This window comes from Pelmatolapia mariae, linkage group LG14 (assembly GCF_036321145.2).
Source record: "Pelmatolapia mariae isolate MD_Pm_ZW linkage group LG14, Pm_UMD_F_2, whole genome shotgun sequence".
Taxonomy (NCBI): domain Eukaryota; kingdom Metazoa; phylum Chordata; class Actinopteri; order Cichliformes; family Cichlidae; genus Pelmatolapia; species Pelmatolapia mariae.
This window is the reverse complement of record NC_086239.1, coordinates 27099691-27116924: the sequence shown is the minus strand read 5'-3', so window position 1 is coordinate 27116924 and position 17234 is coordinate 27099691. Positions and strand designations below refer to the sequence as shown.

General features: G+C 40.0%; 1 protein-coding gene across 2 annotated transcripts in view; it reads right to left on the bottom strand.

The window, feature by feature from the left end:
* The window catches only part of igsf9ba (immunoglobulin superfamily, member 9Ba), a 73475-nt gene that overhangs the window by 18737 nt on the left and 37504 nt on the right, over positions 1–17234 (bottom strand). For both annotated transcript variants that reach the window (XM_063493822.1, XM_063493823.1), the window contains exons 4-11: positions 16678–16829; positions 12396–12513; positions 10111–10252; positions 7386–7531; positions 5076–5218; positions 2916–3056; positions 2709–2828; positions 2434–2584 (exon numbers count right to left, since the gene is read on the bottom strand). In XM_063493822.1, the coding sequence (XP_063349892.1) occupies positions 2434–2584; positions 2709–2828; positions 2916–3056; positions 5076–5218; positions 7386–7531; positions 10111–10252; positions 12396–12513; positions 16678–16829 (1113 nt within the window). The remainder of the gene's footprint in view (positions 1–2433; positions 2585–2708; positions 2829–2915; positions 3057–5075; positions 5219–7385; positions 7532–10110; positions 10253–12395; positions 12514–16677; positions 16830–17234) is intronic.

Genomic DNA, 17234 nt, shown 5'->3' with positions numbered 1-17234 from the left:
CCACCCTGCCACACCTGCCAGCTTAGTGCTGGTCACATGGAGGCGAGCTGAACGTTGCCAGCTGTGCAACACTATGATGAATCCTTGGAAAATAGGCCAATGGACCACGGTGTCAGTCTTACTGATCTGCTCACTTTTACCAGAGGAGAGTTCACAGAATTTATGATTTACCTGTACAGCTCTCACATCTTTTTAAAAAAAAATTAAACATTTCTTTGGTAAGCTACATTAATATTTTGATTTTTTAAACTTTTTATTAAACATTTTAGCTAGTTTTGAATTTGATGGCAGCAACACATCTAAAAAAGAGATGAGCTGAGGTGGGGGCAACAAAAAGCTAGGAAACAGCTGAGACATGTTTTGCAGGTTGCTAATAGTCGGGTATAAAAGCATCTTAGAGAGTATAATATCATCAATAAACTCAGAGAATCTGGAGAAATCTCTGTGTGCAAGGCCAAAAATCTATATTGGATGCCCGATCAGACAGCAGTATATTACAAACAGGCATGATTCTGTCATGGAAATCACTGTGTGGGCTCAGAAATCACTGTTTGTGAGCACATTACCATCCATGTATGCAGATGAGAGCTCTATCATTCAGAGAGGAATCCGCATGTGAACGTGATGCAGAAATGTCGCTGTCTTCTTTGAGACAAAGCTCATTTAAAAGGAACTGCGGCAAAGTGGAAAACTGTTCAGATGACTTAAAATTTGAAATTCTTGTCAGAAAACATGGGAATTGCATCTTTCAGACTAAAGAGGAGATGAACCATCAGCTTGCACACACAGGTTTAAGGACAACATCTGCTTTTTCCTGTGAAGGTCTTGCATATTTCGGTAAAAGAAAGCTAAACCAATTACTGCATCTATTAGAACAGCATGACTTCATATATTCATGAGTAAATCATTACATTATTAATATGATAAAAAAGACCCAGGACTGTTGAGCAGCTAGAATCCGATATCAGACAAGAATGGGACAACATTCCTCCCCAAAAACGTTCAACAGCTGCTCTCCTTGGTGCTTGGAAGTTTATGGAGCATTGTTAAATGAAGGGCTGATGCTACACAGCGGAAAACAGCTAAACTGTTTTAAGATATGTCGCTGCCATCAAAGTCAATATACATTTTTTATTAAAATGGTACATTTTCTCAGTTTAAACATTTAAATGTGTTTTAATGTAATATTGTGAATAAAATATGGCTTTATCAGATTTACGAATCATTGCAATGTTTTTATTTACATTTTTCACAGCATTTTCTTTTATTGGGGTGATAGCATTAGAAAAGCTGACCGGCCATCTTTGTCCCAGTGCCTCCTATCTATCTCTGCAGAAAATAATTTTTAACAATCATTATTCAGAAGTGAAATCATTTTCATTTCATAATTTTATTTAAAAATGTAAACTTTTATGTTTTGATATTTTCTATATAAACTTTTATATATTTTATCCTTCATTACACACAGGATCTTGTGAATGATCATCATCTGTATAGTCAGCAGTCTTTCTCGTGACTGTGATTGTGTGCATGAACTAGAGAGAGTTGTATTTATGGTGTCTGCTCAAATTTTAAATTAAATGATACTAGATTTGAGATTAAGGTGTAATCAACACAAATGAAACCAAAAAAAAGTTTGAAATATTTCACTTTCAATGAAGGACAATAAGTTGTAACTAAGAAACTGTAAGTTCACCTTTTTGAATTTGATTTATGATAAATTGAACTTCTAACCAACAGTAGGTTTTCAAAGTCTAGACAAGAATCTGAAATTTAATTGCAAATCATCATAACTTCATTTGCCATATTAGTTATATATCGATGAAGCTACAGTATGCAGCCCACTTAAATGGCTGCTATTCCAGACATAAGGAAATTGTGACATCTTAAGTAAGTACAAGGCATCGTCAGTGTTGTGAAATCAATTTGGATAAAAGAACACAACAAAAGGTACTTAAAGGTAAAATCGTTGAGATCAGTTTGAATGCTGCAACTTGATCGCAGAATACAAATAAAATAAGAAGATCCACAATGTAAGACTGGCTCTACCAATGCACATGAAGGCTTTCAGCAGCCTGTTTCAAACTTAATAACCCTGTTTGCCTTTGTCAACACTTCAGTCAGTCAATTCAAAGAGTAAAAAAGATGCCCTTGGTTCAATGACTCAACAGACAAAGGCTGCAGTGACAGTGTTTCAGCACACTGTAGTTACAGATTCAGGCTTTAAATTAACTGTATAAAGCCACTGCAGATAAGATTAGATTAAATTTTAATGATGGCCAAAGGGAAATTGGGTAAAGGCAAAGAGTTTGAGGGATGAGGGTGACATCTTCTTCATGCAAATCCCACAGCAAAGTGAACTCAACATAAGTAAGAAAGGTCTGTGGCTGAGGAAACTGAGAAAGCTGAGAGCGCCGTGCAGACTGTTTGTACCGATGACTAGGATACGCGTGCTGGCAGTGATGCTTGTGACCACATTTGTGGCTACACACTCCCATTCTCCATGGTCTTCTTTGCTGAGGGACACAAACTGTAAGCTGCCACTGGGTAGGATGTTGTGCTTACTCCTGCTTGGCTTCCCCACCTTCAATTGACATGAAAATTACAGTGGTACAATTAAACACAGCAAAAATGTCAAGAAATTATAGGCGAAAACAAGCACATATTTTCAAGAGAATTTCGATGGCGTGTGTTTAGCTGTTTGGCACCTTTCTCCAGGTGATAGATGGTATATCAGGGTCTCCAGAAGCAGCACAGGGGATTACTAGCTCTCTCCCAGCCTCCTGACGGTACTCCCCCCCAGGCCTCACATTAAAGTAAGGGGGATCCTTGAGAAACACAAATCATAAACACTTACAAGTAAGTGTGCACAAGTTAGAAAAGAGAGACTATATAGAACTTAAACAGAGATCTACCTTTAGCACCAAAGTGGCAGGGGGGGACATGCCCATGGTACCCAGGGCGTTGTAAGGCACACAGGTGTAGGTGCCCAGGGAGTCTTCTGTGGCCTCCGCCACCCGGATACTTCCGTCTGGCATCAGGCTCCAACCGGGGTACTATAAGACAAGGGGGCATCTGAAATGCTTGATTTCAGGGGTTTTTCTGAACTCTCAGGGTCCCATCTAAATTTTTTTGAACTGCACGAGAAAACAAAGATCCCCAAAGATCCTTTAAATCAGATGAATGGAAGTTAATGTTTATTTAATACAGACCTGCCCTCAACACTGGCAGCATTTTAGATAAAAGAAAAACAGAGCTCTGTGCACAAAGATGCTATATCCAGGTGGCACTTTGAAATGATAAAAAAATCATTTGTGTATGCAGCTGCTGTACTGTGTATGCAAAAAAAATCTTTACTTGTTAATTTATGCACCAACTGGCCACTTCATTAGCTACACTTGTTCAGCTGCTTGTTTGAGCAAGTATGGAATCAGCAGAGCCCGACCGATATATTGGCGTGGAGAATATATCGGTCGATACTAGTTATATGCCGATAAATTCGTATCTGCATTTATAATGGCCGATATATGAAAATTTAAAAAGTAAAAAGGTGGGAAAAACAAGCTTCAACCGTGTTATGAGTGTTTTCGTTGCAACGTTTGACCACCAGAGGGTACTCTGCAACTTTCCTGTTGGTAACGTGTTAAGAACGCTACAAACACAACAACTGGCTGATCCAAGCAGAGTCAGGCAGAGCGTAAACAAGGGATAGACATTATGACTTTTGACTATAAAACAAAATTATTTTTGAATTGAACTGTAATATTATGTTATTAAGGACTCACGTTACACAACAAATGTTATGTTTCATGTGTCTGAAAAACAGAAAAATATCGTCCGATACACTGGAATGTTAAATATCGGCATCACTATCAGTCTTAACAATCTTATATCAGTCGGGTTCTACTAATATGGCAATGACATGGGAGCAACCCAGTCAGTTTAGGCATGTAGTCATAGTCATGATGACCTGCTGAAGTCCCAAACGAGAACCAGAAAATGGAGAAGAATGACGATCTAAGAGACTTAGAAAGTGGCATGGTTGTTGGTCTGAGACAGTCTGGTCTGAGTATTTTAGATGCTGTGGATCTACTTGGTGTAGGGCATGTTTTCTTGGCACATTTTTGGTCCCCTAATATCAACTGAGCACCATTTAAATACCACGGCTTAGCTGAGTACTGCTGCTGACCTTGTCCATCCCTTTATGACCTGTATTATGATGACCAGCGGGATAATGCACCATCTCACAAAGCTCAAATAATAACAAGCTAGTTTCTTTCACATGACAAGGAGTTTGCTCTAATCAAATGGCTTCAACAGTCACGGGATCTCTGTCCAGTGTGTATGTGCACTGTGTTATGCTATCAGGTCAAAATGGACCAAAATCTTTGAGTAATGATTAAAAAGGCAGAAGGGGGTTCAAACCAGTAATACCAAGATGTAACCAATAAAGTAGCCAGTGAAGGGACACTGCAAGTAAGTAAAAACTAGCAACTAAAAATCCCATTTAAGCTAAACTACAGAAATATTATCAGCAAATGTACAAAAATGTTTAAAATCAAAAATGCCCCGGTGAGTGACATTAGTAGATTGTTAATACTGCTGCTAATTTAATTATTATTATTGTTAGATTTGTCAGCATGTACTGAGATAATGCTGAGAATGCTACAAATATTTGTACTTTTCACCTCATTGGGCTTCCAACAACTTACTCAAATAAAATTATCTGTGAACCTTAAAAAGGGAAATGAGAGACATCGGAAACATGGCGAGATCCTAAATTAGACCCAAAATACAAACAACATCTGCTTTTTCAATAACGTCTCATATTATTCTTTTCTTTTATGAACGTCTTGATGCATGCTCAATAATCCACGTATGGAGATCTCACACAGTTTCTGTAAAATCTGTTTTTATGGGTTTTACAATAAAAATGGGAAAAAAAGTCATCTTTACTGGACAATAGTTGAGAAATATAATTTTCAGCATAATCAAAGACTCCCTTGTGCTAAACCGATAAGATAATTATGACTTATTTTGCCGCGAATCTCGACAAAAAAGCAGATCAGACTCACTTTCTCCACTCGGAGTGGGTATCCATCTTTCTCCCACTTCACTGATGTCACAGGTGGGTTTGCATCCACCGGGCAGCGGATGATGCCTGGCAGTTTCCGTGGAACGTAGATGACCGGGGGCATGTTGATCACTCGGGCAGGGTCTGGACGACAAATAAGGGTCAGGTGATATATCGATAAACTATGAATAACTGTTAATTTCTGAAAATGTTTGATTCAATATGTTTTGATTAACAAAAAAATCAAACATGTTTATAAAGCTTCCCAGATTAGGAAGATTCACAGCTAGAAGTGTTAGCGTTTTTTTCTTAATGCCTATCACTGCCAAATTTAGGAACACATAAACAGAGTGCAGCATGTGGCATTTCTGTCAAAACTATTATCTTCACAACTTGTTTTATATATCAGGACAAAAACATTTAAATTTCAAATAATTTACATGCAGATAAACAACAGCACATCACATATTCCATTCATTATTTTATATAAACTAAGCCAGGATGGAGACGCAAGGCGTGAAAAGCCAAGTGCGCCCCATGATTCAGCAGCTTGTAGAAGTAATAACTTTTCTGTATGACTTTATCGGTCTCTCACATCGCTGTGGAGGAATTTCAGTCCACTCGTCTTTACAACGTTGCTTCAGGTCATTGAGGTTTGCGGGTATTCGTTTTTGCTCGGCCCTCTTAAGCTCTCACCACAGCATTTTAATCAGGTCGAGGTTTGGACTCTGACTGGACCGTTGCAGCATCTCGATTCTTTTCTTTTTCAGTCATTCGGTTGCTGCTGTGCTTGGGATCATTGTCCTGTAGCATGACCCAATTTCAGCCTTTTCAGCTTTAGCTGTCAGACAGATGGCCTCACATTGGACTCTTTGAATACTTTGGTATAAAGAGGAGTTTGTGGTGGATGCAATCAGTGCAAGGTGCTCAGGTCCTGTGGCTGCAAAAAAAACCCAACCCTCCCCCGCTGTACCCACAGTCAGGACGAGGTATTTGTGCTGAACTGTTGCGATTGGTTTGCAAAGGACATTCCTCCAGAAGTCTTGTGGTTAGTTCAGATGCAATTCTGCAAACATATTATTTGGTTTGGTTTCTTCTAAACAAATGATGAAGCTGGTTTATATGTCACCTGAGGTTGTACTTAAATCATTTTAAGACCTGCTAGGGTCTGCTCCCAAACCATGAATCTACATCAACCACAACAAATAGTATTAAGATGCTGTTTCATAAATGCTTCACCTATAGCCGTTTCTGTTCTTGTTTAAGAGATGATTTAAAACAACTCCGGAGCATTTTCAAGGACTGGGAAAAAAATCTCCTGACATGTAAGGAACATAAAAGGGGTGCTGAAAGGGGAATTAGTGGAAGAGAAGATTAGGCAGCAGCCAGCAAGAGAGTTCTCAACATAATCACTGCACATGCATGTGTGTGAGCAGCGTGCACAGGATGTGGTGAAGCATTACAACCTCCAAAAGGTTTTTTAGTGTTCAATGCAAATTTTCTCGAGTACTATCGTTTCTTTTTTTAAGCCGAGTGAGTGAAATTTTGACATCATATTTCTGCACATATACACTTGCTAAGTTACAGAAGATACTTGGCTTTGCATATAAAACCCAGAAAACATCCAGAAAACTATTGCACAACCGTTTAATTTCTGCTTTGCTAGTCCAAGAAGTTGTTTACTTTGAGTTAGGAGTGTTTTTCGTCTCTTCCGGGAGTGATTCTCAGCTGGTTCATACATAAAGCTGGAGTTTGTGTTACATGGACCATCAGGACATTGGTTTATCGCCTGCTGTATGTGAGGCTACTGATGAAGTCAGTGCCTGCAGTTCTGTGAATCCCCCAGCTCCCTCTCATAGTGTAGCACAATAATCAATGACCAGCAGCAACTTGGGAGCAAATTAGCTCTGCACAGTGGACTTATGATGAAACGTCATGTGTCTGGGAGTGGCGTTCTTCTCTCATCACTCACAGCCACAATCAAAGGAGAGCTGGAAAAATTGAGTCTGGGGACGAGTTTGTCTCCATGTTTGTGCACAGGAATGAGGCTGGAGCTGGAATAGATTATAATACAATTCCTAAATTGTGAGTGAGAAAATGGTCAAATCAAAACTCTGCTTCCTTTCTGCAACACCTGACCTTGAAATTCAAGAAGGTTACTTTGCATTACAGGAGCAGCGCAGCCAAATACTACAGCAGCCTCCAGCACGAGCAGACTCCATACTGCTGCTGCTGCTGCTGCTCCTCACATGGCTCCTGTACCAGCTCCCCGCCCCTCCCCCTCCCACTTTGTCGTCATGGCAACACTCACACTGAACAGTCAGGTAGGCTGATGCTGAGGGCGAGATACCGAGACTGTTGCTTGGACTGCAGGTGTACTTCCCAGCATCCTCCGGCTTGACCCGGAAGATGATAAGGGTGCCGTCGATGAGAATGCGCACTCGGAGCTTCAGATCGCTGCAAGAAGACACAGACGTTTTATCACAGCGTGTTACTGAAGCACACCGACAGGACAGGGCACACATCTACGGAGCTAAATTACATCAAGGTGCCATAAGAGAGCAGCAGAGAGTCAAACGGAAGCCAGCTGAGAGGGGTCCAAAGAACACTCTGTACAGAGCAAGAGACTCAAATAAATCTGCTAATTGTCATAACTGCCAAATGGTACGGCCCTCGTGGTTTCCCTTTAAATTAAAAAAAAAAAAAAGACAGAGCAGACAATATTTATTTTTGTTTGTTTGTTTTAAACAGATACTCAGTACTCAGTACTTTAATATTTAATTACTTTAAACTAAAAACGCCTTTAAATAAAAAGTAAACATAAAAAAGACCTTCAGGGCTTTGTTAATGGTTGATCATTTATTATACAGATGAGTTATCACATTTATTTAACGGGATGATATTAATACTTCTAGAAAAGAGCTTTTAAAGATTATTTTGTCAAATACTTATTTGGTATCTAACATATTTGTCACACTGAGCTTCACAAATTGTTGTTGAGACTTGGTATCTTATTCCTCCTGCCTTCAGCTTATTTGTACTTAATGAGATTTTTGAGCATCTACAAAAAAGTTCTTTACAAAAAAAATGATCATCAGTATCAGTAAATATCAGCATCAGTAAATCAGTAAATTTCATTTAAATTAAATAGCAACAAAAAAATCAGAAACCCATATAACAGTTACATAACTTTGGTTTGAATTATTTAATTATTTGTTGCAACTAAATCAGGATCATTAACATTAATGCTGACTATATATTATTTATTAGTAACTAAAAGAGCAGCCAAAGGGTATTTTCACTCATTTCTCATTTTTTTTTGAAAATGAGAATCAAACCAAGAGAACGCCAGAAGGTCACTGCCATAGCGGCTCATTTGGCTCACGATCCGTCACAGTTCACCGGTTAGGGTGAAGACCCATTAGGCGATCACTGTGTGCAGGTTTCATTTAAGTTTAATCCAGAAGGAGTAGCGATTCCTTGTGAACTGTGGACGACAGGATGGACGACGGAAGTCTCACCCTGGTATAAACTCATCGGCCTTTCGGCTGGATGAGCTAAAAGATGTAAAAATCACACTGGTCCTCTCTACAATAACACAGGATGAACATTTGGCTCAGAACACATGACCGGATCTGTTCTGTTACACGCATGAAGGGATCAACAATTAACTATTAAAATTCATCATATGTAATCATATTTTGTGTATAATCAGACTTTTGTGGAAATGTTACAGGTGTGAAATAAAAATGATGAGATGTTTTTCAAGCTGTTGTAGGTGCATAAACGCTAAAAACTGTTCATTTTAGCCAACAGCTAAGTGGTTGTAGCAATCGGCTAAAACGTGACATCACAAGATCTAATGCAGTCAAGAATCTTCATGGGCTGAAGGTGTAACTGTGTGCCAATTTTGGCTGCTCAAGTCCTGATCATTTAGGACTAGTTCACAGGCAAACAGAGGATTTGTCTGCAGAGGAGCACACACCTGAGGCAGGGATAGCTAAGTCTATAAACACTTAGGAACAGGGTACTGTAGGCTGGTATTTACATTTCATATGCACATTTAGTGCACATTTTTATTATATTTTTCCTTTTATCAAGTATTTATATAGATCAAGTCCTTTACAACTTGCTGGTTTTGAAAGGGAAAAGATCACTAAGCCAAATTTCAGTACCATATGGCACATATAGCCAGAGTGTTTATATATATGCACATGTGATTAATCATGTGATCATTTGCTAGCTGTTCTTAAAGGCTATGCTTTGCTGTAAGCTGCTTAAATTAAACGTGTCTTACTTCTAACACTTGGCAATAGGCTCTTGGTGTGCAGTTACTAAAAGTTTGATCAGTGCAGTCTTCAGTGCATAAATTCTGACTGTCTCATCATAAAGTCCCTCAACTAAATCTTTCCCATCCTGTAAAAAAAAAGAACGAAAAAAAAAAATCAAGATTGACGTTACAAAAGCTGTTTAAAATTAGTATGGAAACTTCCTCTGTGAAAGTCCTTCAGACACTTGTTTTCACCGCCAGTCAAAACCCTATTCACTAGTTCTTCCTTCCCACTTGTTCTGTCTGTCACTTCCTCACTGCAAAAGCCTCTCAGACTCTAAACACCAGCTCTGGGGAGCCTGCAGAGGTCCTGGCTACGCTTCATATCATCACCGCATGAGAGGCATATGATGACACAAGGCCTGAGTCATGTGATGTTGTCACCAGAGCGCACTAACTCGCCTGGCACGCTCCAGACGGACCCCCGGCAGGCCCACTCTTACTGCCTCTGGGGTCACAGCAGGGCATGGCACACACAAACTAAATACCCTTGGACAGTCGCTCAAAACACAGCACAGCAAAGGGCTCAGAGACCCGCAATGTCAATCACATCACAAAAGCTCAGGGATAAAGGCCTTATGCAGCTTGCATGGTGCTGACTTAAATCACTAAGTCTTAACCTCACACAAGTGCTTAACTAACGAGTTTCCCTACACTGAGAGCGAGAACAGCTACAGTACAGAAGTGAACTTGATCATAACTTTACTTCTTGAAGTAGACGTTGTCCTCTTCCCAAAACCAGGTGTAGGTGAGGTTGCCTGGATATGCCTCTGCTTGGCAGGTAAAGAGTGCATTCTGGGATATGTTTACAGTGACATTTTCTGGTGGTGAAACGATGTATGGAGGCCCTGAAAGAAACAGAAAAAAGTGTTAAAAGCGTTGAAGTAGGCAGTCTTTTTTTCAATCCACCTTATGAATGTTAATTCAAAATTTCAGTCTTTTTACAGCTTTGGTTTTCATCTCCATTTCAGCTTTTCTAGCTGCTAAATGGACTCCGGTCCATTTCCAGAAAAAGAAATGGAAAGATGGCACTGTGTTTATCTAGGTATATACTGTGTAGGCTTTGCCAACGCCAAAGAAGGCATTTTAAAATCAAATCAGCCATAATATTTAGTGCAGTGTTTGCAGTATACACTCATCGGCCGTTTTTATAGGTGTTCAACTGCTTGTCGATGCAAATATTTATAGCAACTTTGGGATGTGGAGGAACACAAGACAGCCAAGGTGTATCTAATAAAGTGTACAGTGAATACTTTCTAATAGTTTCAGCTGGTTTCTAACATCTTTTGTTTGTGGATGAACAGTCACTGTCTAGAAAGGTTTGTAGCAGATGTTTCATGTCGCTTCATAAGCTTGAACTAATACAGTAAAGCTGACAGTGGATGAAACAGCGAGCACAAAGATGTTAAAAAGCACAACTTCCTGTGGATTTGTCCTTTGCACCACATAAGATAAGCTAACCTTTATTAGTCCCACGCGTGGGAAATTTGTTAACATAAATTATATTATTGAATGTTAGGCATATATCATCACCTTCACATGAGACCCCAACATAATAATTTAATTCTTTAAAACCTAAACCTATTAATTTTTTTCAAAATTGATAAAATTTATTTAAAAAAAATCTTTCTAAAAAAAGAATAGGGAAGACAGCTACACTACATGGAGGCTTTCACACCAACTTTGTTCTTTCGGGTGCAAATCAGGGTGAGAAAAGGCACACACTAAGTAATATTTACAGCATATATCACCACAGTCTGATTTAAAATACAGTAAGCAGCCAGCTGTTGTAAACTTAATACTAGTCAGCATTCTGGTTTCGCATGCTTCACACTGTAACCTTTTTCATCTCCTGAAGTGCTCTAGATTTGCTCTTAGCGCTCAATAAAACAGCAGAAGCCATGAAAGGTAAGCTGTCTTTTATGAGAAGGCCCAGATACAAACCTCCTGTTTGTTCACCTCTGAGCATGCACAGCCTTTTACATCACTGTGCAGACGTCTCACATAACAATTAAAAACAGATCACCAGACTGAGAACCATGACTCCTCAGATGTCTCCTGGTTATTGCTCCGCGTGTGCGAAGTAACCGTGTCTCTTATTTCACTGTGTTATTCGTGGTAATATTCAAACAAACTACAGCATCAACCTTTTTTGTTTTTGTGGTTTTGGTCTTGTTATATTGCAAAAACACTGCAATGTCTACAAAACTACAATGAAAGATTTCTGTGCATTTATCATATATGCATATCATGACTGAGACCTCTTGCACGAAGATAAGAGAGAACAGGTATCGAATTGGTACTTCCACCAGAGGCCTGAAGCCTTAATGCAGTTGTATCTCATGCACCACCAGTGAGAGTCTTCAGTAAGTTACAAAACAATCACCATGTTTGCAGTGTGTGTGTGTGTGTGTGTGTGTGTGTGTGTATGCGTGCCTCCATTTACTGTACTGCGAAGGAGTGGAGTTATTTCTCTGCTATGTTTGCACCTACAGAAGTCAAGCGTTAAAATACACCTTAAAAGCAAGATGCTCAGTTGCTTGTTAAATACACACTGTTAACTCCCCCAAGCCCCGCTGTATCAAGAGACCGAGAGAGGCTGCTATCACAACCATCTATCTGATCTGTGTCTAGCAGAGAGCCTGGTTAATGGACCGGAGACAGACAGTGACGCGCTCTTAGACAGATCCTGTTGTATACACATGGCTGTGCACACATTCACATACAGAGGCCCCAGACTGAGCTATTGACTGCCTGATACAGACTCAGAAGGTATGTTACATACATCAGTACACCAGAGGAGTGCCTTTAAGTATAAATAATGGAACCTAACTACTATATTGATGCAAGCAGAGCGGTATGCCTCCGGTAGAGACGGGGAAAGATTTTTCTTTTCAATGAAAAATCTGGCAAAATATCCAAACACATTCGGATTCGACTTTTATATTTGTAACTTGTATATCTGTTTTACTCATCCTGAGGAGACATCACCTTGAACCAACAGACGGGTAGTGTGGAGCACTTCTCCCTGGTCGCTGTAGGCTCGGCATGTGTACGCCCCTCTGTCATCTCTGGTGATGCCAAGGATGGTTAGTCTGCCATCGTGTACCTGCAAATGAATGGGCAGGAGAAAGAAATAAACATCCAGCCTTTAAATTTGGCAAATTTAAAACTTAAAAGCCCTTGTTATGTTATAATTAGAATGATATCATATAGATGAATAGAAGTACAATTGTATAGTACCTCAAATGTGTTCTAAATTATTTCAGATCATGTAGTTTGTTAAATTTTACTACAGGTCAAAGTTTCACGCAAAAAAAAGACTTAAAAGTCACAAGTGTGTAATGATTTATTAGCTCCAGGTGTGATTCCTGTATATGGTCACCTTGGTAACGTCTAACTCAGTGTTACCGCACATCCCTGTGTGCAGGCACTGATGAGAACCAATAAGTGGCGAGGAAGAACACATTAACCAAACCTCATAAATTATGCAACAGGTGGCGAGAGGCTCTGTCCATTCATGTCACACACAGCTGTAGTCTGTCCATTCACACAGCTGAGCGGAGAATCTGCTACGCCTGCAGAATTATTGCTATTCATCTGTCTCTCAGATGTTTTATGGTACAAGCAGAGCAAACAAAGCAGAGCTTAACTTTTGCAAGGTTGTTGGGGAGCTGCATCGCCATCATAACAATGTTAATGGCGAGATAACACCCTTGTGTGTGGCACACTTGGTTCTAGGAGTGTAAACTAACCACTGATTTAAGGTGAATTTATTGCTTTGTTGGTTCAAAAATGACTGAAGGAATGAAACTGTCTTTATTTTAATAGAAAAATAATACTCTCTTTCCAATTCCAGTTCACCTCCTTCACATGCAATTTACTTTAAATGATCTTCTCTTATTCAAGGCTTATATAAAGGCTAAAATGAATTACATTAATCGTTAGCGGCATTCACTCTCTAAAATTGAAATTAAAATTTTCTTTGTGTGATTAGTGCAAAATTGTTCGGTGAGCCAAATTGAGCATGCCATAAAAGAATGATTGCAGTCCAATCATCCAATCATCACCCATCATCCAATCATCACCCATCATCCAATCATCAGGTATTTTGGGATACCAGGTGAGAATTGGAGATCTGGTCTGAATTTATGTTTCTAAACTATCTATGCCATGGGGTATTGTAACCAGTAAGCCCTTCTGAAAACCTAAACTGTAACTAGTGCCATAACATGATGTATAGCTCCCTAGAAATGTGAATATGGAGCCCAGGCAGCTCACAACAACTGCGACCAATGACCAATAGGAGGGTTGTAAATAAAACCTGTCTTTACATAGAGTTCTTTGGAAAAACAGCCTTTGGTTCCTTTGCTCTTTGTCTTGTTATGAAGCATGAAGCTTAATATCAACGGTGGCTACATCCATCTTTTACATACAGTCTATATTTGGACCGAACAGTGAAGTAAACTTAGCTTGTGTTTTGCTAAAGCCTCAGGCACACAGGCCTAGAGACTGTTTGCCAACTGTCTGTCAGCCAGTGGTTGTAAGAAAAAATGTGTATTCTCCAACCAGTTGGCAGCTGTGGGAGGTTGCTAGCTATTGCTTGGTGAAAATGGCCACACAGTGGTATACAATTCTGCATGTTCTATGCAGACGATGAGCAACTACGGCAATCTGCCAACAAGCGCAGGTAACCACTCACCTACTGAATGGGGAATACACACTTTTTCCTAGTGACCAGCGCTTTCCAAGCTGTGACCAATTGGTTATAAGGTCTTGACCAAAAGCCACTGTGATTGGCCCATGAACCTTACTGTGAAATAAGTTAGCACAATAGAAGTGAAAGGTCATGAGCAACCTTGTGGTGTCTGTTTTTTTCCATTGACTTCTTGTTCTTTTAAACCAGAATGTTTTGGTCATTGGTCTAACAAACCACATCCATGTGACATTTAAGAGGTATGTTTAGCCAACACTGAGGTCCCACAACTTTTATTTTGAAACTATTTTTCAACCATTACCAGACATCGACAAAAGACCGCCATCTGACAGATATTCAGTGTTGAAATGTTTGCTGGAAACGTTCAGTCAGAGGCTGAGTGTAACACAAACAAAGACACTCATGCACAAAAGGTTATTTTTAGCTAGCTTGTCATTGCTAGCTATCAAGCATGTTTCAGGGACAGCGTGGTCTAGCATATTTTTAAATCCTGGCATTTGTTGTTGCACTGAATCTATAAAAGCCAAAGAGTCTAAACCACTGTTAGATCAAATAATTAAACTCATACACACCACAAATGCAGCAGTGATGTTAACACAGTAATCTTAACAGAATCTAAAGTCATGTACTGGTCGTCATTCTGATCCAATACTTTCTGTGCCATAGCTGAACTCAATCCAAGGTGAGTGTGAGGAAAGTAAACAGGAACTTTTCATTTGACAAGGTGAGGCACAAGATGAAGGCAGAATTTCAACTTCTGTCCTATGCACTTCACTCCAGTGAGAATGACATTTGGTTGGCTGCCGCTGCCTTCCTAGGTTTTTTAAAAGTCTTCTTTTTCAGTTTCCTGGTTACTTAATACATCTTTTTTTCCAGGCTTTAAAAAAATGAGGAAAGTAAAAAGAGGAGAAGAAGGAGGAGAATGTGGAGGAGGAGTGTTTCTGCTCCTCTCTAACCCCGTCTGTCACATTCCTCCCTTTCTCCATGACGTCTCCATGGATCTGAGCATGTGGGTGAGCAAACATATCCTAATGCTCCCTATCGCGCACACACACACACACACACACACACACACACACACACACACACACACACACACACACACACACACACAGCTCTCCTCTCAGCACAGAAAGGAGCTCTCCCGTATTTTAGGGGAGATGCAGCGAGAAACAGGCGAATGTACGAGAGGAGACGATAAATGCAAAGTGAGGTTATTAGAATTTGGCATTTGGCTCTCACTAAAGATTTTCTTTTTTAGTGCAACATTCATATTAGGGCTAATGTAATATTGATGCCGAAAAGGGGAGATTAATAATGCATCAGAATGTTGTCTAATCGTTTACTGAGGGAATGGTGTTAAAGAGAGGCGACTGATGGTGGGGCAAAAAAGGCGAATATGAAAGGAAACGAGGCCTTTAACAGACACGCTTCTGTGCTGCTCTCACTTCCTTTGCTGTATGTTACACAGGCAGCTGCGAAAAGGTGATAGCGCCTGCAGCAGACTGCAATATCAGACACATACGAGAATGTGAAGGCATGCAAGCACCTTTGAAAAATCCTAAAAACAATTACAAGCAGTATGCAAAATTACCATTGTTGCTACACTTCTTAGACACGATCAGCAATCTGCTTGCATCTGTTACAGGCGTTTGTGCGTGTGGTGTGTGTGTGTTTTGTTTTAGCAATAAGCTGATGTTTGAGTCAGCCTCCCATATCTAACTTAACTTCTGCAAGACTAACTCCAGAGATGAATTTGCTGCATTCAGACGTGTAGGTGCGGGTAGTGCTTCTCATAGTATAGTGAGAGCAAGCGATCCTCCACTCCAGAGAAAGTGACATTTGCACCGCTCACTCAAGATTCGACATCCTATGGCTCTAATGCATCATCGCTCGTCGAAGCTTTTGGTGCTTTTGAATCATCTGTCATGGAGCTGTGGGTTGACTGTCTTTGATTTGTTGCAACTAACACCACAAACCTGATTTAAATGTTTGCAAGCACTGAGGCAGTGCCAGAAATATCCTTGCCATGACATCAGGCTGTCTGCATTTGGGAGTTTAAAAAAACAGTCAGGCATCACCAGACAACAAAGAGGGCTCAGAAATGTGAGGTGTGCCACTAAGCTGTGCTTAAAATTGTTCAGATTATGCAGGGTTTATTTTTATTTTTCCTAACGACATCACAGGGAAGACAGAACAGTCTGACTGTCAGTCATTCTGGACCGATGACATAATTGTTTCCTAAATAGCCAAACATCTGCAGCTTTCCACCACTTGTACACCAAGTCTGTGGTGCAATGTTTTAAATGTTTTAAAACGATGGGATGGTTTTGCTGTTTTTTCAGACTTCGGACAACACATCAGGTTTAGAGACTAAACCACAGCTCATGAAGCAGCTCGACAATAGAATAAACTGACATTAGCCCGAGTGAGACATAGTCCATAACATACTGTCAGTACAGATGGGCTCAGCGGATGACGCCATCTGTGCACAAACCCCACTTCTATTTTTGCACACAATCATAAATCTGAGTTATGTCCATGATATTTTCTTACCGAGTATTTTGCGTTGGTTGCAAGCTCCTCCCCCTCCCTCAGCCAGCTGATCATTGGTTTTGGATTTCCCTGGGCAGAGCAGCTTAGCGCAGTGCTTCCCCCTTCCTTCGCCTCTACGTATTGTGCCGGCGTCTCCGTGAATGAAGGTGGAGCTGGGGAGAACATAGGACAAGGAATTCTTGGTACCATCCCAGTATCCAGACAGAAAAATCTCAAAAGCTATTCTATGGACTGGCATAGGCCCTTTTCCCTCACTGCTTCTTAAGCACAATCATAGGTTTTCCTTACATTGCCCTAGATTGACTGGTGCAGTTGATTGATTGGATTGATTCAATGGTAACCACATAATGTGTTAAAAAGACTTTTGTAACATGTTACTTCTGACTTTTGAGACTGCCTTACCTCATAATCATCATCACATGTTAAATACTTTGGTTCATCCCTAAATACCTGCATATTACTTCAACATAAGCCTCACATGCAGCTTGTGTTTAGAATTAAAAGATGCTCATTTTTTATTTGGAGAAAGGTGGAAGAGACACACCAAATGACCAGGG